Source organism: Tenebrio molitor, chromosome 9, assembly GCF_963966145.1.
Source record: "Tenebrio molitor chromosome 9, icTenMoli1.1, whole genome shotgun sequence".
NCBI lineage: Eukaryota > Metazoa > Arthropoda > Insecta > Coleoptera > Tenebrionidae > Tenebrio > Tenebrio molitor.
The window spans coordinates 4,854,837-4,876,909 of NC_091054.1; the positions used below are offsets into that span (position 1 = coordinate 4,854,837).

The 22,073-nt window shown below is 38.7% G+C and overlaps 4 protein-coding genes across 6 annotated transcripts; all 4 read right to left on the reverse strand.

The window, feature by feature from the left end:
• Positions 1–3,105: 3,105 nt before the first annotated feature.
• LOC138138119 (beta-glucuronidase-like) lies at positions 3,106–6,355 on the reverse strand. 2 transcript variants are annotated; one of them, XM_069057866.1, is made up of 8 exons: positions 5,967–6,355; positions 5,747–5,913; positions 5,056–5,697; positions 4,856–5,002; positions 4,541–4,802; positions 4,352–4,490; positions 4,133–4,294; positions 3,106–3,247 (listed from the first exon to the last, which is right to left on the reverse strand). In XM_069057866.1, the coding sequence occupies exons 1-7, from the start codon at positions 6,342–6,344 to the stop codon at positions 4,134–4,136; spliced, it is 1,896 nt and encodes a 631-aa protein (XP_068913967.1). In that variant the 5' UTR covers positions 6,345–6,355; the 3' UTR covers positions 3,106–3,247; position 4,133. The 2 variants fall into 2 exon arrangements, with proteins under 2 accessions (XP_068913967.1, XP_068913966.1); XM_069057865.1 differs by lacking the exon at positions 3,106–3,247 and having other exon boundaries at positions 3,925–4,294.
• A 2,380-nt stretch (positions 6,356–8,735) lies between these two features.
• LOC138138192 (beta-glucuronidase-like) lies at positions 8,736–11,188 on the reverse strand. Its single transcript, XM_069057982.1, has 6 exons — positions 11,045–11,188; positions 10,568–11,000; positions 10,311–10,477; positions 9,214–10,261; positions 9,026–9,164; positions 8,736–8,970 (listed from the first exon to the last, which is right to left on the reverse strand). The coding sequence occupies exons 2-6, from the start codon at positions 10,934–10,936 to the stop codon at positions 8,789–8,791; spliced, it is 1,905 nt and encodes a 634-aa protein (XP_068914083.1). The 5' UTR covers positions 10,937–11,000; positions 11,045–11,188; the 3' UTR covers positions 8,736–8,788.
• A 328-nt stretch (positions 11,189–11,516) lies between these two features.
• On the reverse strand, positions 11,517–13,942 carry LOC138138191 (beta-glucuronidase-like). Its single transcript, XM_069057981.1, has 6 exons — positions 13,792–13,942; positions 13,333–13,732; positions 13,082–13,248; positions 11,987–13,034; positions 11,799–11,937; positions 11,517–11,747 (listed from the first exon to the last, which is right to left on the reverse strand). The coding sequence occupies exons 2-6, from the start codon at positions 13,699–13,701 to the stop codon at positions 11,566–11,568; spliced, it is 1,905 nt and encodes a 634-aa protein (XP_068914082.1). The 5' UTR covers positions 13,702–13,732; positions 13,792–13,942; the 3' UTR covers positions 11,517–11,565.
• A 5,491-nt stretch (positions 13,943–19,433) lies between these two features.
• Positions 19,434–22,037, reverse strand: LOC138138226 (beta-glucuronidase-like). Of its 2 annotated transcripts, none has more exons than XM_069058024.1 (6): positions 21,725–22,037; positions 21,237–21,617; positions 21,013–21,179; positions 19,916–20,963; positions 19,728–19,866; positions 19,434–19,673 (listed from the first exon to the last, which is right to left on the reverse strand). In XM_069058024.1, exons 2-6 carry the CDS (start codon positions 21,606–21,608, stop codon positions 19,492–19,494), a joined length of 1,908 nt encoding a protein of 635 aa, XP_068914125.1. In that variant the 5' UTR covers positions 21,609–21,617; positions 21,725–22,037; the 3' UTR covers positions 19,434–19,491. The 2 variants fall into 2 exon arrangements, with proteins under 2 accessions (XP_068914125.1, XP_068914126.1); XM_069058025.1 differs by having other exon boundaries at positions 21,237–21,664.
• Between the last annotated feature and the right edge of the window lie 36 nt (positions 22,038–22,073).

A 22,073-nucleotide genomic window follows, 5' to 3' on the forward strand; every position in this document is an offset into this window, starting at 1 on the left:
GACTTTCGTCGTTTCGTTTCGTCGTTTCGATGTTTATATTCTGTAAATTAGTTTTGGACCATTTTATAACACCAAAAGAATAGGTCAACAATGGAACAGCATACGTATTAACTGCTTTAATTAAATGATTACCGTTTAATTTTGATTTTAAAAGAGATTTAATTCTTAAAAAATTTGTTTTTCTAAATGTCCTTTTATAATAATAAAATAACAACACAGCACGACACAACACTGACAACCAAAGATGACAATGCATGATATTTGACATGTCAAACTTGGAATTGGTCGCTCAGGATAGGATGCTGGAAATGTTGCTTGCATGTCTCCAAAAGACAATCTGGAGTAATACCATTTTACGAAGTTAACTTTTTCTTCTTTGTTAAAAGAGTTCATTCTTTGAGGAATCAGCAAACGCGTTACGTTTGTCAAAAAATGAACTTTATTGTTGTCGGGAGTCATGGCTATTACTATTTTATCGATTAGTAATTTCTTTTTCGATCTCATGATATAATATTTCCATGACAACAATATAAATACATTACTGAAACAAAATAAATACAGATTATATCAAGAGGTAGTTGACAAGTTGACATAAAGAAAAAATTGTTACACATTCTAGGACTGATTATATCTAAGTGTTTTGTTATTGGATTACCATGATCTCATACCTTAATGGAATCTTAGAAATTCTCAGTACCCAAGTACCTACCAATACCAAATAGGAATGAAAAACACAAGTTGCTAATAATTCCACTAAATGATAAAGGTACTGTGTTTTCTCCACCGTGTTGCATCGGAATCGAACCCTTCCCAAACATCCTAAGCGCATCGTCACCAAGTACCATCCAACTTGGGCCGGATACAGGAAAGGGATTGTTACACGTGGGGCCCCAGGACAAAGATTGTTCCAAGTAACTCCAACTTAAGGCCCGAACCCGGAAGGTGCTGCAGCTGTCGACCCACGACGGTACCGATACGCATAGGAGTGTTACAAGATTTAATTTACCACACGAAAATGGTGGTAGGGGTTTTTCAAATCTAGAAATTCTATAACACAATCAAATTGCTTCACTAAAAATTATTTTCTCAATAGAGCTCGTGGTAACACTTTTTTTTAATGCTTTGGTTTCAGCGGATAAAGATTACACACTTTTAAATTTAAGTGATGATATAATTTCAGAAATTGTTGAGCCAAATATACCTGACACTACAGCAAATATAAAATAAAAGTCTTTACATGGGAGATATTCAGGCTTCTCATGCATGGCTTAAAAATCAAATATTCACCCTGAGACTGAGGGTTTTATATTTGCAATACAAGATCGTGTTATAAATATAAGAAATTATAAAAAACACATATGAGGTTTGCAATCGATCATTGATAAATGTAGGATTTGCGGAACTGAAGGGAAAACTATTGAATACATCATTTCTTCTTGCACCGTTTTTGCTCAAAGCGAATATAAGAAACGTCATGATATATTCGCTAAAAAGGATACACAACCACATTATATTTATAAACCAGAAAGTTGTTTGGAAAATGACAATTACAAATTATATTTTGATTGTACAGTTTTAACTGACATTCATATTCATATATAATATACCAAGGGACAGATGTATTGCCGGAAATTTTTTCGAGCAATCCTGACACACGAGTGTTTGTAGCAAGAAAATTACACGAGGGCGCCAGCCCGAGGGTAATTTTGAGCGACAAACACGAGTGTTGGATTGCAATAAAAAATTTCTGTCGATATATATCTGTCCAGAGGCATATTCGGAAGAGAATCGCCCGAAAAAACTTTTCCCTAGGTAAATTATATCGGAAATTTTCCCTAGGGAAAATTTCCGCTTAATTAAATTGTGATTGGTTGCTATTCAAACAATTCGGACTTGTGATTTGTCAATATAAATCATGTGGCATTTGAGGGCGATTCTCAGCATAACAGACTAGACATTATTATTTTAAATAAACAATAAAAGCAAGCATATCTTTTAGATATAGCTGTTCCAAATTCACATAATATAACACAGATATACTCGTATAACACAAAAAATTAATAAATATTTAGAACTTTCCGTTGCTATGAGAAATCTTTGGTGTTTAGAAAAAAAAAATCGATTTTACCACTTATAATTTCAGCAACCCATAGAGAACAGCAACCGGAATAGTACCGCCATCTCTTTTTAAAAATTTAAAAATTCTGGATTTAGGTAACACATTGGTAGTTGAAATTCAAAAAGGTATATTATTATACTCATGTCATATCGTGAGGAAGTTCCTTAACATTGACACAGAACATAATAAAACAAAACAAAGTCAAAATGTGGAAGCGAGACGTCGTCAAGGCAGTAGACACTACTACCAGCACAATATACTAAAAACTTTATTAGTTTTCAATTCATGAATAAAACGGGCAAGAAGAATTTATAGTTCATTTTTTACGATACTACTTCTCCGAATTGAACCTCACCACGTACGGAACCCTCTCGAAGTTCCCAGATTTGAGCAAATCGTAACTGCTTTCGGTGATAAAAGCATCGTCGTGGTCGGGTTCCAGAGCGGCAGAAAACAGCGGAGGCAGCTCCAGTTTGATGGAGTTGACGATGGTGGCACCTACTGCAGCTCTCGTGAAGTTGCGACTGTCCAACTTCTTCAAGTACTGTACAAGAGCTCGAGTGCTGCCCCCGAGGAATACAGCGCAGCGTATCCAATTTGATAGGCGATGTGTGTTGGGTCAGTTTGAAGGGCCCAAGGACACAAGGTGCTCTCGCTCTCAGAGATGGTACGGCAAAAGAGACCTCTGCTTTTGGGGCGGCACCAGATGGTACTGCGCAGACGCTCACCCGGCGGTCTCCACAAAGATCGTGATTCTGTCGGGACCGCCGCCGAAGAAGTGGATGTTGGCGTGGAACCACTACAGTTGAAAGATTTCTATTGATAGACGATTTTTGTAATTAGCTTTGTTCGACGTGATGAAAGTTATGAGAAAGATCGAGAAAGATGCATAACTAAAACGTACAGGTGGGGATCGTAAGTTTTTCGTAATTAAAATTGTCCCCCCAATTGGAGTAATCAAGGAAAGTGAAAAGAAACTACCAATCTCCAACTTAATTATATTTAATATTTTCATTTAAGTATGACTTTGAAATGCAGTTTGTGGAGTGTGTTGGGTCCACAACCGCACATTAAATTGCGTGACAATCGAAAGGAGAGTGCAGCGACAGTTAGAAAAAATGCATACAAATTATAGTGCTATTCTCTAAAATTTCACTGAATAATGTAAAAAGTTACGGTATGTAGCTAACAGAGCAATGTAAGAAACGTCCTTACAGAGATACATAAAATTCGTATTCTCTAAATACCTCTGTAAGCATTTGCCTTACAGAGGTATTCAATACATTTGAAAATTAGTGGAGTAAGCTTTGCCCGAGTGAGCAATGCAAATTTCGTACCTTTCAAAAATGGAAAGTGTCTAAATGAACAATTACAAAACGAAAAAGGTGCCAAAATACAACTTCCGAGCAGTAACTACGAAGAATATTTGAAATTAGTGGAACCGGATGATATTTTTTGTTCTGGCGAATTAAATCCAAACATTACCCCAAATTACCTTTGGAAGTTGTTCAGGCCGTTAGCCCTACACCACTGGTGGGAGTACCTCCCCCCAACTCAAACCCCTAGTTGTAACTAACAACTGTACTGTACGGCACTTGTAATCGAGAAATAAACGAGAAAGCATCTGCAAAGAAGTCTTTACTCATTTTAGAAGCGCAAAACGATATCGCAACAAATCTGGTCCTTCGAGATAATGCGTACAGAAGTCTTCGGATAAGTTGTCCAAGAAATTAAACGCAATTGGTACTGGTCCCGTTTTATCGCCAAAAGAATGAGCAGAATTAACAAGAAAGCAAACGTCAAGATTACATGTACTGACATTTATTATGACTTACAGAGGCTTTACAGTGCTTATGGTGACGATTTGTCTCACCATAAATTTACAGCGACTGTAAGCTATAGAATGTATGTTACAGAGACAATTTCTCTTGGAGAATACCATTTTGTGTTACAGACTGTAGCTTATAGGGTTATAGACTTACAGTGGGCAACTTTTGCTTACAGAATAGCACCATTAATTGCCAATTATGTACTCGTTCATATCAGCTGGCGGTTCAACGCCGTCCAAAAGCTCCGCCAAAGCCCAATAGCGCTTTCGCAGTAGATGTGCGCTCGCTTTCGGTTCTCTGTTTCTGGTAAAAATTCCCTTTCTGTTGCCGCCCACTCTATTAATACCTATAAAAGAACGGAATGTCGAAAAGAGTAGATTGCGAATTCAGGAGTAATACCTACCTTGGTCGGTTTTAAAGTCGGCAAAGGACCAAATCATCTCTCCGATGAAGTAACCCTCGCTGCGCAACTGATCAAAAGCTTGGAAAAAACGACTGATAAGCTCGGTTTGGTACTCTTCGGTCCAAATAAAAGACGGAAGCTGAAATTTGATCGATCAGAAGTACTGACGAGTAGAAGAGAGTTTTGTACCATGTGTAGACCTTCTAGAGTGTCTGTACCGTACTCGGTTATCATTATTGGTTTGTTGAATTCAGATCGTAAGTGTTGTGCTCCCTTGAGAACATTGTTAACGACCGCATCGAGCTTTCCAACGTCCACGGACCACCCTGAAAAGTAATTGACACCGATGATGTCAATGTATTCGCCCCCTTCATTGCCATGGCGACCGTTGAAGTTGATGACCGTGACAGGACGGGTGCTATCTAAAGAGTGAATGTGCGCAAATACCTCCCTTCAATTGTTTTGTAGTTGAAAAAAATGCAAATGTAATTAAAACAAAATCACCTGAAATGATCGTCGGTTGTTTGAGCACTGCTATTACCAGGTTCGTTTCCTGCAGACCACATGATCACGCTGGGTCTGTTCTTGTCCCTGTTGTACATTTCAGTCAAGGATTGTTTATGATTTTCGAGCAACTCCCCTCCTAGATTTCTAAAATGCGGACGTCAATTAATAATTTGAAACATTTAGATAATAACTTTTACCTTATACTAGCAGCTGGACATTCATTTATGATCATAATTCCTAATTGGTCGGCTAGATCCATAATTTCTTCAGCATAGGGATAGTTAGAGGTTCGATAAGCATTTGCCCCTATCCATTTAATCAAATTGTGATCCCTTATAATCAAGGGTAGGTCCAAACCTTTTCCTCTAATGTCTGAGTCTTCGTGGCGTCCAAATCCTCTCAAATAGATAGATCTGTTGTTTATTTTGACACTGTCGGAGTCCCAAAAAATGGTACGAATACCAACAGGTTGCTCGTACTTGTCCAAGAGAGTACCAAAAGTGTCGAAGAGTTGTACTTCCAAAGAGTACAAGTAGCCAGGATTGGGGTCCATCAAGTACGGCCACCATAAGTTTGCATCTGGGATGAAAAGACTCCCTTCCAGAACAGTATCGGTGGCCACTTCGTTTCCATCTTTGTCTACAAGACCGATCCTTGCGGTTACATCATCTGAACCCTCTACGGTAACGGTGTAGTTGACAAAACCGTTGATACCATCGACATCTGTTACGACTGATATGTCGTCGATATAGGTGGACGGAGTTGTATAAAGTACTACCGGGCGGTCAATTCCGGCGTAATTGAAGTAGTCAAACTTGTGCTCCTGTTTGATTCGACCACTGCAACACAAAGCCTGTGGTCTAGTCTTGACTTTGCATCGACACGAACCTGTTCAGTTCTTGGATGGACCCTTCTGGTATTGTCGTGTCGCTCATAGTGTTGTTGACTGAAACCGTGATGGTACTTCGACTTCCGTAATTGACAAGAGAAGTCACTTCAGCTTGGAACGGTAGATGACCGATTGAATGCGAAACTGCGGCTTCTCCATTGATCCACTGGTACGAAGCAGTGCAGGAATTGTTGGTGATTATTTGTGGAAGACACTTACAACATCTGCAGCGTAATTTGCTGCAGAGAACCTGATCCAGACTCTTCGTCCGGTCCATGATGTGGGCACGATGAAACTACGTTGGTACCACACCGGCCCCACGTGGTCTCTCAGACCGAAGCCGTCGGTACCGATGTCGTTGTAGCTTGAAGGTACTGGCATTAAGGTAACATCTAAACTGTCCACAGCTCTCAGATCACGCAAGTACCAACCCTCAGCGTGTCCCTTTGTTGCGTTTGTGGGGTCGGTAAGAGCAAAATTCCATATTCCGTCTAAGGAGATTTGTTCGCGAGTTTCGGAAACGCGAGGATACAGAATTCCAGCCTCGGTGTAGGCGAAGGAAATTATTAAATAAGCAAGATAGGGTAACAAACTCATGGCTGGATTAGTACTGAATTAAGTAGTGCTGAAGTCGAAGTTTATATTTGATTTCTCGATGTAAAAATCAACACAATCAGATTATCTGTATCCTGTTTACAGGAGTTAATCTTTCTTGACATTTTTTGGAAATATAGTTGACAAGTTCATGAGTACCAACATTCCGAAGAATTGGCGTTCTTGGTCTTATCTTTCCTTTCCAACAGTCCTAAGGGCCAGAGGATAGTTTTAGTACCTTTATCATTTAGTGGAAATATTAGCAACTTGTGTTTTTCATTTCTATTTGGTACTGGTAGGTACTTTTGTACTGAGAATATCTAAGATTCTATTAAGGTATGAGATCATGGTGATCCAGTAACAATACACTTGGATAAAATCATTTAATTAATATGTCAAGTTGTCAAGTACCTCTTGATATGATATCATAATCATAGACAACACAGTAGGTTTACTGTGTTGTCTATGTATGATATAATCTGTATTTTTTGTTCGACACTGTCAGAATTGTCGAATTTCCTCCTATGTGAACGGATTTTGATAAATGTGACAACTTGTCAAAACGAAACGTCAAGTTAAGATTTTAAGCGATTTGGAGCCTTTAAGGGAGTCGTCGAACAAAAAAACATTTGATATTTTCCGTAAGATACATGTAACAGTTTTATTGCATTTATTACTTAATAAGCTTCCTAATGATCTTGGATTTATTACAAAAAATTGTGTAATGAACTACTCTATTGAAAAAAAATATTTTAGATTTATTTCTTTATTGTTGTGTAACGCCTCAACCTTCTTAAAACGCTCGTTTCACTCGCGTTTTAATCTGGCCCATTCATACCAAAAAAAGGCCAATTTACACGCGAACTCGTTAAATAAATAACTATTTTGTACTCATAGCCTTGAAAGCAACGCTTCCAACATCCAACGCTCGCTCCGAAACGAGTGCTTCCCGGTCGACTCGAATGTAAAAATTGCAAAAAACACTGGCCCTTTGAGGCATTCAAAAAAAAATCTGTTTTGATAATAATAAAATTTAGTTCATAAAATACAACTTCCCTGGGTTTTCCTTCATTAAAAAATTACGGAAACATTTATAATCGTTGAAAATTGTTCCTACAAAATTCACAAATTATTGCAAAAATTGAAATATCAAGTGAAGCAATTGTTTCCAATAACCAAAGATCACTGCCTACTTGGTTTTATGTTCGTTTATGTTTAATGTATTAAAACAAAAAAATTTAATTTAATTTTCGTACAAAAAATATTGTACGAACCACTTGCGTGAAGACATCTTCCGTTCATTCGCGCATTAATTAAAGGCACTCGCTCCTTCGTCGCTCGTGCTTTAAAAAATGCGCTCATGCGGGAACATCGTCTTCCCGCACTTGGTTCGTAAATAACTAATTATTATACAGTGAGCGGCAAAAGTATGGAATAAATTCCTTAAAAATTAAACAAAATTTTTTTCAAAAAAATCTTTGGACAGGTCAATTTTAGTTTATAAAAATACACAAAAATACAAGAGCAAAATTCCATATTCCGTCTAAGGAGATATGTTCGCGAGTTTCAGAAACGCGAGGATAGAGAATTCCAGCCTCGGTGTAGGCGAAGGAAATTACTAAATAAGCAAGATAGGGTAACAAACTCATGGCTGGATTAGTACTGAATTAAGTACTCAGTATCAAAGAAAATTCCAAGCAGTCAATTGTTTTCGAGTTATGACGTCATCGATACTTTTTTTAAATGGAAACCCCCTATTTTTTTTCTTGTTGACAATAAGCAAGTTTATGAAGAAATTCCCCCTGTTTTAGTTTTATCCCAGCACCCAATCAAAATTAAAATTTCTATACGTTGTGTTTCTGTTAAATGAGTCATTTTCGAAAACGTTTTGTAAAACAAATAACACATACGAATGAAATTGACAGTAACATTTGACTGTTTGATTTACCTACTTGATTTTTTGACTTGTTTTTGTTCGTTATAAAATTTATTTTTTCCAAAGTTATTATTTTTTTTTCTCAAAAATTTCCTTATGTAGATAACAAAATTTTTATACTGTCATTTAGACAATTAAGAGGGCTATCAGAATCAAGAAAAAAAATAGGGGGTTTCCATTTAAAAAAAATATCGATGACGTTATCACTCGAAAACAAATGACTGCTTGGAATTTTCTTTGGTACTAAAACATGTAATTTTATAAACTAAAATTGACCTGTTCAAAGATTTTTTTGAAAAAAATTTTGTTTAATTTTTAAGGAATTTATTCCATACTTTTGCCGCTCACTCTATACTGTTGTCATTGAAATATTATATTTGACACAATTTCTGGGAAAAAATTGATTGTCACCTAATAACTGCGTTACATAAAAATACAAATGCAAATAAAAATCGTAGTATGACGTAAAGTTTATTAGTTTCAATTCGTGAATAAAACAGACAAGAAGAATTTATAGTTCATCCTTTGCGATACTACTTTCAAAAATGTATCCGTCGAGATCATCAGGAACATCAGCATCGTCCAAGCTTTGTGCCAAGGCCCAGTAACGTTTTCTCATGAGATAAGCGCTGGACTTGGGTTGTCGGTTCCTCGTAAAAAGGCCCTTTTTGTTTCCACCCACTCTGAGGAAACCTAAAAGTACAATTAAAAGTCTTCACGGATCAGTCCATGTTAAAAATATGATTACTTTGTTCGGTTTTAAAATCGGCAAAGTTCCAAATCATTTCACCGAGCAAGAAACCTTCTTCTCTCATTTGGTCGAATGCTTCGAAGTGTTTGCTGAGGAGCGCGTCTTGGTACTCTTCAGACCAGATATACACCGGCAGCTGAAACGTTTGAATTAAGATAAAATCCTTGGGTTGGAGCGTTACTTACGAAATGTAGACCTTCCAGGGTGTCTGACCCGTACTCCGTAACTATCACAGGAATATTGTGCAACTCGTTCCATCGTTTGGCCCCGGCAATAACATCAGCAACAACGGTATCGAGATCACCGGGATTGGTGTACCAACCGAAATAGATGTTGCAAGAGGCAATGTCGAGGAACTGTCCTGAATATTCTTCGTCGGGGAGTTGGTAATTGACGACAGTCACAGGACGACTGGTGTCCAAGCTTTTGATATGCGCCACAACCTCTCTGTAGTAGTCTTCTGCTTCCACGAGTTGTGTCCTGGGTTCGTTGGATGCTGACCAGATGATGACTCCAGGTCGGTTCTTGTCTCTTTGTATGAGTTCAGTCAAGGATCGTTTATGATTTTCCAACAATTCATCGGAGTAGTTTTCTGTATTTAACGCGGGACTTTCATTTATGATCATAATCCCCACTTCGTCAGCCAAATCCATGATTTCTTCAGCGTATGGATAATGAGAGGTACGATAAGAGTTGGCACCTATCCATTTGATCAAGTTGTAGTCTCGAACGATGAGAGGTAGGTCTAGACCTTTGCCTCTAATGTCTGAGTCTTCGTGGCGACCAAATCCGCGCAGATAGATCGGTTTGTTGTTAATTTTGACACTCTTCGAATCCCAAGTGATGGTACGGATGCCCACTGGCAACGTGTATTTGTCCACAAGAAACCCAGAGCTGTCGAGTAGTTGGACTTGAAGGGAGTAGAGATATCCGGGATTGGGATCCATCAAGTAGGGCCACCAGAGATTGGCGTTTTGGACGAAGAGAGTACCGCTCAAGACAGTATCGGTTGCGACTTCAGTACCGGTTTTGTCAACGAGACTCACTTTTGCCGTCACTGTATCTGACCCTTCAACTGCGATAGTGTAGTTGACGAAACCGCTGGTACCGCCGACATCTGTTGCGACTGTTATATCGTCGATGTAAGTCGTGGGAGTGGTGTAGAGTACCACCGGACGGTCAATTCCCGCATAGTTGAAAAAGTCGAAGTTGTAGGTCTGTTTGATTCGTCCACTGAAACACCAAAATGTGGGTTTTGCACCTTGGATGATTATTAATTTACCTTGATAGTTCCTGAAGGGCTCCTTGAGGTATGGTGGTGTTCAGCAATGTATTGTCGACGGAAACTGTGATCATGTTTTCATCCCCATAGTTCACAAGAGATGAGATATCTGCTTGGAAAGGCAAGTGGCCGATGTCGTGGCTAACAGCCCACTCTCCATTAATCCACTATTAACAGAATAGCGAGTCAGTTTACCAATCAAAAAATGTATTGCCACCTAAATAAAGCGGTACTAGTGTTTGGAAATCAGTACTTACTACTTGTGCTGCTCTGCAAACAGACGAGAACCTGATCCAAACCCTCTGACCGTTCCACGACTTTGGCACAAAGAAATTCCTTTGGTACCACACCAGTCCTACGTGGTCTCTAAGATCGGCGTCGGAACCTATGTCGTTGTAGCTCGCCGGTACTGGCATGGACTGGACGTTGAGATCATCCACAGCTTTGAAGTTGACTCGGTACCACTTTTCAGCGCGTCCATTGACCGAATTGTTGGTCAAAGCGAAGCTCCACAAACCGTCCAAAGTACGCAAATCACGACTTTCCGAAGCTCGAGGATAAAGAATTCCAGCGGATTCACTCTTACCGAACACCAAAATGCTGAGGCAAAAGATGATTGGTAACATTTTATGACAAGATTGGCTCGCTTTCGATACACCAGAAGGCTACAAATTTCTGAAAAGAAAAGAGCTACGACAAATTAGAACAGTTCAAAGAGAATCAATTAGACTTACTTGCGAGGTGGCTGTCATCTGCCGCCTTTGAATCGAGAAGGGTTTATATAATAAGAAATTAAGGGAATGATTCATGGCAGTTTATCACTGACACATGAACACTTAAGAAAAATTTGTCACTGAATATTTTGACAATTATAGAAAGACCATAATCCAAGACCTACTGGAGCTTTAGTAATTAGATAACAATTTCGGTTATTACTCATGTTTTTACAACACATTGTATCGTTATCACTTTTTCCAAATCTTATAATACGTACAAAGTTTGATCAGTTTCGGATCTATGGCATTGAACTAGTAGATTTCGGTTTGAGATTACCTCGTAAGGGGTCAAAACCGTATTCCATCAAGTGACTCAATTGTTTTGTTGCAGATTTGTGTTGCATTACTCACACCATAAGGCTTTGTCCAAATTTATTTTTCCACTTTTCATCAATTATGACTAACACTCCAGGTAATAAAATCATCACACTTTATTTTTTAACAGAACCTTTATTGACTTATAACAACTTTGATCAGTTTCATAGTTCATTTCTTGTGGTACTGCTTGCAATAATGTAATCCACGAGATCGTCAGGTACTTCTGCATCATCTAGATTTTGTGCCAGAGCCCAGTATCGCTTTCTCAGAAGATGAGCACTGGCCTTGGGCTGTCGACTTCTGGTAAAAATCCCTTTCTTGTTTCCTCCGACTCTGGTGTAAGCTACAACATCGCGATTTTAATTCTGTTGGATCAATTCGCAAGAGTCGTTACTCTGATCGGTTTTGAAGTCGGCAAAGTTCCAGATCATTTCACCAATAAAGAACCCTTCCTCTCTCAACTGGTCGAAAGCTTCGAAGTGTTTGCTGAGAATTACGTCTTGATATTCTTCAGACCAGACGAAGGCTGGCAACTGAAATGAGTTGATTAAGATACAATAGCATGATTGGTAGGTGAGTTACAATGTGGAGACCTTCGAGAGTGTCTGCACCGTATTCCGTCATTATGACGGGGATGTTGTGCAACTCGTTCCACCGTCTAGACACATTGAGGACGGTTGGAATAATAGTGTCGACGTCTCCGGGGTTGTGGTACCAACCGTAGTACATATTATAAGAAGCAATATCGAGGAATTGCCCGGAGTAGTCACTGTCAGGTGCTTGAGCGTTGACAACAGTCACAGGACGACTAGGATCCAAGCTTTTAATGTGCGCCACGACTTCTTTGTAGTAGTCTTCCGCTGCTTCGTATTGAGTCCTGGGTTCGTTCGCTGCCGACCAGATGACAACTCCGGGTCTGTTCTTGTCTCTTTGTATCAACTCAGTCAACGACTTCTTGTGGTTCTCCAGGAGTTCATCGGAATAGTTTTCTGTGTTGACAGCGGGACACTCGTCGATAATCATGATTCCTAACGAGTCGGCCAAATCCATGATTTCTTCAGCGTAGGGATAATGAGAGGTGCGATAAGCATTGGCTCCTATCCATCTGATCAGGTTGTAATCTCGGACGATAAGAGGTAAATCTAGACCTTTGCCTCTGATATCTGAGTCTTCGTGACGTCCAAATCCGCGCAGATAGATCGGCTTGTTGTTAATTTTGACACTCTTCGAGTCCCAAGTGATGGAACGGATGCCCACAGGCAACGAGTACTTGTCTACAAGTGAGCCAGAGCTGTCGAGAAGTTGGACTTGAAGGGAGTAGAGATATCCAGGATTTGAGTCCATCAAGTAGGGCCACCAGAGATTGGCGTCTTGGACGAAGAGAGAACCGCTCAAAACAGTATCGGAGACGACTTCAGTACCGGTTTTGTCAACGAGACTGACTTTTGCGGTCACTGTATCTGACCCTTCAACTGCAACAGTGTAGTTGACGAAACCGTTGGTGTCATCGACATCCGTTAAGACTGTTATGTCATCTATATAAGTAGACGGAGTAGTATAGAGTACTACCGGACGATCAATTCCGGCGTAGTTGAAAAAGTCAAATGTATAAGTTTGTTTGATTCGTCCACTGGAACGAGAGAGTATAGACCTTGTATTTTGGAAGTATATTTGTACCTGACAAGTTCCTCGACTGCTCCTTGAGGAACGGTGGTGTTTAGCAGTGTATTGTCAACGGAAACTGTGACCGTATTTTCATACCCATAGCTCACAAGCGATGATATTTCTGCTTGGAAGGGCAAATGGCCGATGTCGTGACTAACAACCCATTCTCCATTAATCCACTATTAACAAAAACCTAGTTAGTTTACGTATTCATAATTGAATTCATAAACGTAAATGAAGTGGTACTGGAAATCAGTACTTACCACTTCTGCTGCTCTGCAAACTGACGAAAACCTGATCCAAACCCTTTGACCATCCCAGGATTTTGGCACAAAGAAATTTCTTTGGTACCACACTAGTCCTACATGATCTCTGAGATCAGCGTCGGAACCTACGTCGTTGTAACTTGCCGGTACTGGCATGGATTGGATGAGGAGATCGTCGACAGCTTTAAAATTGACTTGGTACCACTTTTCAGTGCGTCCATTGACCGAATTGTTGGTCAAAGCGAAGCTCCACAAACCGTCCAAAGTACGCAAATCACGACTTTCCGAAGCTCGAGGATAAAGGATTCCAGCAGATGTAAAATGTGCAAAAGCGACAAGACCCCAACAGAGTAATGAAGGCACCATTTTGATTTTATTGGGATTCCCAGAAGGTTTCCTAATAGCTTATTTAGTAATAAGTGAAAACAAATTTGGCTTTGTAGCAAGATCACTCACCTGTGAGCAACTGGTGCTACCGATTGTTTAGCAATTGTCACTTTGGAATGGATATCAATATATTTAACGAGAAACAATGGTTAGTTTTGACAGGAGAACTTATCTTTGACATGTAAACACTTAAGTTTGTTTTAGTAGTACCCTACTTGAGAGACACAACATAATGCATAATAATAAAAAGACTTGATAGACAGCTGTGAGTACAACCAAGAGAGCTGTTTTGATAAAGGTAGCAGTTTGCGATATATCCTCCTACGTTGGATTTAATTATTATAAAAAGTACTAGTTCTGCCTTACAATTGTTAAATTCGATCTACATCACAAAACGAGACATTTTCTTTGGGTGCCAGAGCCCAACAGCGCTTCCTCAAGAGATGGACACTTGCCTTGGGCTGTCGATTCCTCGTAAAAATTACCTTTTTGTTACCTCCAACTCTTATATAAGCTAGAAATGTATAACTTTAGTTTCCCATAGACTGCTCTAACTCATATGAACTATTTTGAGCTGTTGTGAAGTCGGCAAAGTTCCAGGTCATCTCACCAGTGAAGAATCCTTCCTCTCTCAACTGATCAAACGCCTCGGTATCACAGAATCTCCAGTTGTTGTTACGAAATAAAAAAATATTGGTTTCAGGTGAAATTGTTTGATTTCAATTAAGAAAAATGCTTGCTGCAGTGTTAAGTGTGGTCACAATGAAGCTTCTTAAACAAGGAAATATACTCTCGACACATACAAAGGGAAGATATGGAGATAGTAAAAAGTACACTTGGATCCGTAGATAATAAAATAAAAAATTACATCACTGCAAGATAGTGTCAGTCAGAACAATCCTTTTTATTCGGTTATGATTTGTTTTAGTTGTCGTTGAGATAATTTAAAATTCCATTCACCGGTGGAGCACAATATCTATTGTTTTTATTGAGAAATCTTATCTTAACATCAACATTGTAGTAACTTTCTCAGATCAGATTAAATACAAGGTTATTATAAATGATTGTAGTCCAAGTAGGCGTAAAAACTGAATTGCCGCTCCATATAAAAAACATCAAAATGATGCGAATAAGTGAGTACACACAGGAGTTAAATTGGGCGCAAAACAACTCAATATTTTTAGAATTGTTGCAAAACAACTCAATATTTTTGGATTCAATCGTTATTAAAAAAAAAATAAAGAAAAGCTTCATCACCGCACTTTTCACTTAAAAAATGACAGTGATAGCGACAAAAATTGACAGTTCACATGAAAGCGGCAAAAATTTAATAACATGGGCACGGCCTGCTTCGACTACAATAATTTATAATAACCTGTATAATGAAACAACAAGGTTTTATATGCCAAAGAAATCAATCAGGCCATCGTTAATAGGTAAGAATCAAAGTTGTAGAAAATGTCTGCAAAAACTATAAAATTCCATTTTTAACATTAGGCCTCACGTTGTGGAGTCACTTTTAACAGTGTTTGTGTTGTAAATAGTTTATTTACACAAAGGTAAACAAAGTTAACAAAGGTTTATGGTGAGACTCTTGAGGGAGCTCGAATGATCAAATGAATAATGATTAATTGTCCATGCGAGCATCCCTTTTATAGCCTGGCTGGGGATGGTCCCGCACGCTCCGACGGCGCGCAGCTGATGTGATGGTAGGGATCCCAAGTGATGGTAACGATGCCCACTGGCAAATTGTATCTCTCTAGCTGAGAGCCGGAGCTGTGGAGAAGTTGGACATGAAGGGAGTAGAGATATCCAGGATTGGGGTGCATCAAGAAGCGGCCACCAGAAATTGGTGTTTTGGAGGAAGAGAGTACCGCTCAAAACAGTATCGGAAACGACTTCGGTACCGGTTTTGCAAACGAGACTGGCTTTTGCACTAACTGCAACAGTGTAGTTGACGAAACCATTAGTACCGTCGACATCTGTTAAGACTGTTATGTCATCTATATAAGTAGACGGAGTAGTATAGAGTACTGCCGACCCCAACACACTAATGAACGCACCATTTTGACTTGATTGGGATTCCCAGAAGGTTTCCTAATAGTTTATTTAGTAATAAGTGAAAACAAACTATTTGACTTTGTAGCAAGATCACTTACTTGTGAATGACTGCTGCTACCTATTGTTTAGCAGTTGTCACTTTAGAAAGGATATCAATATATTTAACGAGAAACAATGGCTAGTTTTGACAAGAGAACTTATCTTTGACATGTAAACACTTAAGTTTGTTTTAGTAGTACCCTACTTGAGAGACACAACATAATGCATAATAATAAAAAGACTTGATAGACAGCTGTGAGTACAACCAAGAGAGTTGTTTTGATAAAGGTAGCAGTTTGCGATATATCCTCCTATCTCTACATCACAAAACCAGACATTTTCTTTGGGTGTTAAAAAAACAACGTAATACATGTTTACTTTTTGTTTCTTTCATTTATTCTTTAATGTTTGTAACATATTTAAATTCACAGTTCGTCTCTGACGGTACTGCCTCCAATAACATATTCATTAAGATCGTCAGGTAAGTCGACCTCATCTAGATTTGGTGCCAGAGCTCAACAGCGCTTGCTTCCTCAAGAGATGGGCACTTGCCTTGGGCTGTCGATTCCTCGTAAAAATTCCCTTTTTGTTACCTCCAACTCTTAGTTTCCCATAGACTGCTCTAACACATATGAAATACTTTGAGCTGTTTGGAAGTCGGCAAAGCTCCAGATCATGTCACCAATGAAGAATCCTTCCTCTCTCAACTGATCAAACGCCTCGGTACCACAGAATCTCCAGTTGTTGTTACGAAATAAAAAATATTGGTTTCAGGTGAAATTGTTTGATTTCAATTAAGAAAAATGCTTGCTGCAGTGTTAAGTGTGGTCACATTGAAGCTTCTTAAACAAGGAAATATACTCTCGACACATACAAAGGGAAGATATGGAGATAGTAAAAAGTATACTTGGATCCGTAGATAATAAAATAAAAAATTACATCACTGCAAGATAGTGTCAGTCAGAACAATCCTTTTTATTCGGTTATGATTTGTTTTAGTTGTCGTTGAGATAATTTAAAATTCCATTCACCGGTGGAGCACAATATCTATTGTTTTTATTGAGAAATCTTATCTTAATATCAACATTGCAGTAACTTTCTCAGATCAGATTAAATACAAGGTTATTATAAATGATTGTAGTCCAAGTAGGCGTAAAAACTGAATTGCCGCTCCATATAAAAAACATCAAAATGATGCGAATAAGTGAGTACACACAGGAGTTAAATTGGACGCAAAACAACTCAATATTTTTAGACTTGTTGCAAAACAACTCAATATTTTTGGATTCAATCGTTATTAAAAAAAAATAAAGAAAAGCTTCATCACCGCACTTTTCACTTAAAAAATGACAGTGATAGCGACAAAAATTGACAGTTCACATGAAAGCGGACATGGCCTGCTTCGACTACAATAATTTATAATAACCTGTATAATGAAACAACAACGTTTTATATGCCAAAGAAATCAATCAGGCCATCGTTAATAGGTAAGAATCAAAGTTGTAGAAAATATCTGCAAAAACTATAAAATTCCATTTAAAAATCAAAATCCAAAAATGACATTTAATTGGTAAATAAAGAATCGGGAGGTTCAAAATTGTCGCAGCATTACTAAAAATCGATATATATAAAACTGAATGTCTTTTTGTTTGTATATTTTGTATGCAAATCTACAGTTTTACTCCGATCTTGATGAAATTTTGTACACTTGATCTTCAAAGCAAGAAGAAAATTACTGTCTACTTTAATTTTACAAAAACCAACCCCTACTACCATTTTCAACCCTGTTAAGATAAAAAGACAGTTTTTTCGAGTTGGAAATACCCTCACCTTCGCCGCTTTACCCCTATTTCATCCTCTGAGTATATCGTCACCTTCGCCGCTTATTCCCACAAAAAGCAACCCCTATTATCATTTTTAAGCCTGTTAAGCACAAAAAAAGATTTTTCGAGTTGAAAATCGCGTTTGCATGATATGTTCAGGTGTCATAGTTACATTTATTATTAAATGAAGGAGAACAATCTTCAAGTAGCTTAATACCGGAAAAATCAAATGGCAGGTATCTGAAATCAAACAAGACAATCAAACAATAGGATGATCTAAATAAGTTTACAACTGAGAATAAAAGTGTTATGTTGGCGTGTTTTCATGAATTGGTAAGTGATCATAGTGTTAGTTTCTTATTGTATTGATCTTTTTGTTTATATAGTCGAAGAAAAAAATAGTCTACAGTAAAGTTTTAATTATTCTTCGTAAAAAGACAAACTTCATATTGAAATTACTGCGTTTATCACAATACATGAAAGTAGAAACATAATTTTAAAACATTCTGAAATTTGCGGGCGAAGCCGCGGGTAAAAGCTAGTTGTCTATAAATCATATATAAAGGTTGAATTTATAATGGTATATTATGACGCAAGTGTTTATAATAAGATATTATATTGTCGCAAGGGTTGTTTGAAGAACGACCAGCGTAACGAAGAGTGAATCAAAATGACGAGTACAACAATGTCTCATAAAAGGAATATAATACACACAGGGTGTAGAATTGTTTTACGAAACATAGGTAGCATTTTACATGTTAAAATAAAGAGTTTCAATGATTTGTTTTAATTCCTAACTCATCGGCCAAATCCATGATTTCTTCAGCGTACATATAGTGAGAGTTGCGATAAGCATTCGCTGCTATCCATCTGATCAAGTTGTAATCTCGAACGATAAGAGGTAAATCTAGACCTTTGCCTTTGTCTTCGTGACGCCCAAATCCGCGCAGATAGATTGGTTAATTTTGACACTCTTCGAATCCCAAGTGATGATAACGATGCCCACTGGCAAATTGTATCTCTCTAGCTGAGAGCCGGAGCTGTCGAGAAGTTGGACATGAAGGAAGTAGAGATATCCAAGATTGGGGTGCATCAAGAAGCGGCCACCAGAAATTGGTGTTTTGGAGGAAAAGAGTACCGCTCAAAACAGTATCGGAAACGACTTCGGTACCGGTTTTGCAAACGAGACTGGCTTTTGCACTAACTGCAACAGTGTAGTTGACGAAACCATTAGTACCGTCGACATCTGTTAAGACTGTTATGTCATCTATATAAGTAGACGGAGTAGTATAGAGTACTACCGACCCCAACAGACTAATTAACGCACCATTTTGACTTGATTTGGATTCCCAGAAGATTTCCTAATAGTTTATTTACTAATAAGTGAAAACAAACTATTTGACTTTGTAGCAAGACCACTTACCTGTGAATGACTGCTGCTACCTATTGTTTAGCAGTTGTCCCTTTAGAAAGGATATCAGTAGATTTAACGAGAAACAATGGCTAGTTTTGACAAGAGAACTTATCTTTGACATGTAAACACTTAAGTTTGTTTTAGTAGTACCCTACTTGAGAGACACAACATAATGCATAATAATAAAAAGACTTGATAGACAGCTGTGAGTACCATCACGAGAGATGTTTTGATAAACGTAGCAGTTTGCGGTATATCGTCCTACGTCGAATTTAAATATTACTAAAAGTACTAGTTCTGCCTTACAATATTGTCAGATTCGACCTATATCACAAAACGAAACATTTTCTTTGGGTGTTAAAGAAACAACGTAATGCATGTTTAGTTTTTATTTCTTTCATTTATTCTTCAATGTTTGTAACATATTTAAATTCACAGTTCGTCTCTGACGGTACTGCCTCCAATAACATATTCATTAAGATCGTCAGGTAAGTCGGCCTCATCTAGAGTTTGTGCCAGAGACCAATAGCGCTTTCTCAAGAGATGGGCACTTGCCTTGGGCTGTCGATTCCTCGTAAAAATTCCCTTTTTGTTACCTCCAACTCTTATATAAGCTAGAAATGTATAACTTTAGCTTGCCACACAACACTCTAACTGTTATAAAATACTTTGAGCTGTTTTGAAGTCGGCAAAGTTCCAGATCATCTCACCAATGAAGAATCCTTCCTCTCTCAACTGATCAAACGCCTCGAAATATTTACTAAGAAAGTCGTCTTGATATTCTTCGGACCATACAAAAGACGGCAACTAAAACCCGCTTGGTCAAAATCGAATTTTTCACTAATCGATCACTTACGAAATGTAGTCCTTCTTGTGTGTCAGCACCATATTCCGTCACCATGACAGGAATGTTGTGTAGTGTGTTCCATCGTCTAGCGACCTCCGTAACTTTCGAAACAATGACGTCAACATCACCAGTGTCGGAGTACCAACCGATGTAGATATTAGCAGAGGCAACATCGATGAATTGTCCCGAGTATTCGTTGTCGGGTGATTGATTGTTGACAACAGTCACTGGACGACTGGTGTCCAAGCTTTTGATGTGCCCCACAATCTGTTTATAGTAGTCTTCCGCTTCTTTGTATTGAGTCCTGGGTTCGTTGGCTGCTGACCACATGATAACTCCGGGTCTATTCTTGTCTCTTTGTATCAGTTCAGTCAAGGACTTCTTGTGGTTTTCCAACAATTCGTCGGAATAATTTTCCGTGTTCACCGCGGGACTTTCATCAACGATCATGATTCCTACTTGATCAGCCAAATCCATGATTTCTTCAGCGTACGGATAGTGAGAGGTGCGATAAGCATTGGCTCCGATCCACTTGATCAAGTTGTAATCTCGAATGATGAGAGGTAGATCTAGACCTTTGCCTTTGATATCTGAGTCTTCGTGACGACCGAAACCTCGCAGATAGATCGGTTTGTTGTTAATTTTGACACTCTTCGAATCCCAACTGATGGTACGGATGCCCACAGGCAACGAGTATTTGTCCACAAGAGCGCCAGAGCTGTCGAGAAGTTGGACTTGAAGGGAGTAGAGATATCCAGGATTGGGGTCCATCAAGTAAGGCCACCAGAGATTGGCGTCTTGGACGAAGAGAGAACCGCTCAAGACAGTATCGGAAACGACTTCAGTACCGGTTTTGTCAACGAGACTCACTTTTGCGGTCACTGTATCTGACCCTTCAACTGCAACAGTGTAGTTGACGAAACCGTTGGTACCATCGACATCGGTTAAGACCGTTATATCATCTATATAAGTAGACGGGGTAGTATAGAGTACTACCGGACGATCAATTCCGGCGTAGTTAAAAAAGTCAAAAGTATAACTCTGTTTGATTCGTCCGCTGAAAACCACTAAATTGTACAACTCTGCACTGTTAACATTCACCTCACCTCAGCAATTCTTCGACGCTGCCTTGAGGAACAGTTGTTGAAAGCAGCGTATTGTCAACAGCAACTGTGATTGTATTTTCACTTCCATACTTCAGAACTGATGATATTTCTGCTTGGAACGGCAAGTGGCCAATATCGTGACTCACGACCCATTCACCATTGACCCACTAGTACCAAAAATATCCAGTAGTAACTGGTACTAGTACTAGTAGTTTGCTACTTACAACTTCAGCTGCTCTGCAAACAGACGAAAATCTAATCCAAACTTTCTGTCCTTCCCACGACTTCGACACGAAAAAGTTCCTCTGGTACCACACTGGTCCCACGTGGTCTCTGAGAGTTTTGTCTGAACCGATATCGTTGTAGCTCGCAGGTACTGGCATGGTTTGTATGTCCAGTTCGTCCACTTCTTTGAAATTGATTTGGTACCACTTGTTGACATGTCCTCTCACTGGATCAGTACTGTTGGTTAAGGCAAAGTTCCATAACCCATCCAAAGTGATCAATTCGCGAGTTTCCGAAGCTCGAGGGTAGAGAATTCCCGCAGATTCGACATTACTCAACAGAGACAATGCCAAATACAGAAGCAGTATCATTGTTAAATTCTGAAATAAAAGTTTTGTTGGCCCCGCCTTGATTTAAGGTTATGAAGCTGCGATCAACTTAAGTCAGAAAAGCAATACAAAATTAGATTGAAACTGAGCTCACTTACTTGTAACTAATTCAATGTGTCCACAATGAATGATGGCTCTCTTGGCACGAAATCAATTTATTTAAGCACAGACAATGTTGATCTGATTCCATGACGATGACGATGGTTATCTAATGTGTAAACACTTGAATATGTTTTGGCAGATGATTTTTTTCCTCACTTGCAATGTTGATAAAATGAAAGTAAAAACAATTCATTTTTAAGCTACTTGTCCCTTTACTCACTAAGTCACTTCCTGTTACCCTCAAATCGGATAATAAGTGTATTCTAAACTGATATCATTTTAAATAAATTAGTGTTATCAGGAGCTCACTTCGAGACTACTTAGTGGCTGTCACGTCAGTGAAGG

Excerpts from the sequence above, each read along its gene's own strand:
- LOC138138119 (XM_069057866.1), bottom strand. The coding sequence starts at position 6,344 with ATGAGTTTGTTACCCTATCTTGCTTATTTAATAATTTCCTTCGCCTAC. Across the intron at positions 5,698-5,746 it reads TCCATCCAAGAACTGAACAG|TGGTCGAATCAAACAGGAGC; the intron begins GTTCGTGTCGAT and ends TTTGTGTTGCAG. Across the intron at positions 4,803-4,855 it reads ACAACCGACGATCATTTCAG|GGAGGTATTTGCGCACATTC; the intron begins GTGATTTTGTTT and ends AAACAATTGAAG.
- LOC138138192 (XM_069057982.1), bottom strand. The coding sequence starts at position 10,936 with ATGTTACCAATCATCTTTTGCCTCAGCATTTTGGTGTTCGGTAAGAGT. Across the intron at positions 10,478-10,567 it reads TTTGCAGAGCAGCACAAGTA|TGGATTAATGGAGAGTGGGC; the intron begins GTAAGTACTGAT and ends TTCTGTTAATAG. Across the intron at positions 8,971-9,025 it reads CGATTTTAAAACCGAACAAA|GTTTCCTCAGAGTGGGTGGA; the intron begins GTAATCATATTT and ends TTGTACTTTTAG.
- LOC138138191 (XM_069057981.1), bottom strand. The coding sequence starts at position 13,701 with ATGGTGCCTTCATTACTCTGTTGGGGTCTTGTCGCTTTTGCACATTTT. Across the intron at positions 11,938-11,986 it reads CTCTCGAAGGTCTCCACATT|TTGCCAGCCTTCGTCTGGTC; the intron begins GTAACTCACCTA and ends AACTCATTTCAG. Across the intron at positions 11,748-11,798 it reads CGACTTCAAAACCGATCAGA|CTTACACCAGAGTCGGAGGA; the intron begins GTAACGACTCTT and ends GCGATGTTGTAG.
- LOC138138226 (XM_069058024.1), bottom strand. The coding sequence starts at position 21,608 with ATGATACTGCTTCTGTATTTGGCATTGTCTCTGTTGAGTAATGTCGAA. Across the intron at positions 21,180-21,236 it reads TTTGCAGAGCAGCTGAAGTT|TGGGTCAATGGTGAATGGGT; the intron begins GTAAGTAGCAAA and ends TTTTGGTACTAG. Across the intron at positions 19,674-19,727 it reads CGACTTCAAAACAGCTCAAA|CTTATATAAGAGTTGGAGGT; the intron begins GTATTTTATAAC and ends ATACATTTCTAG.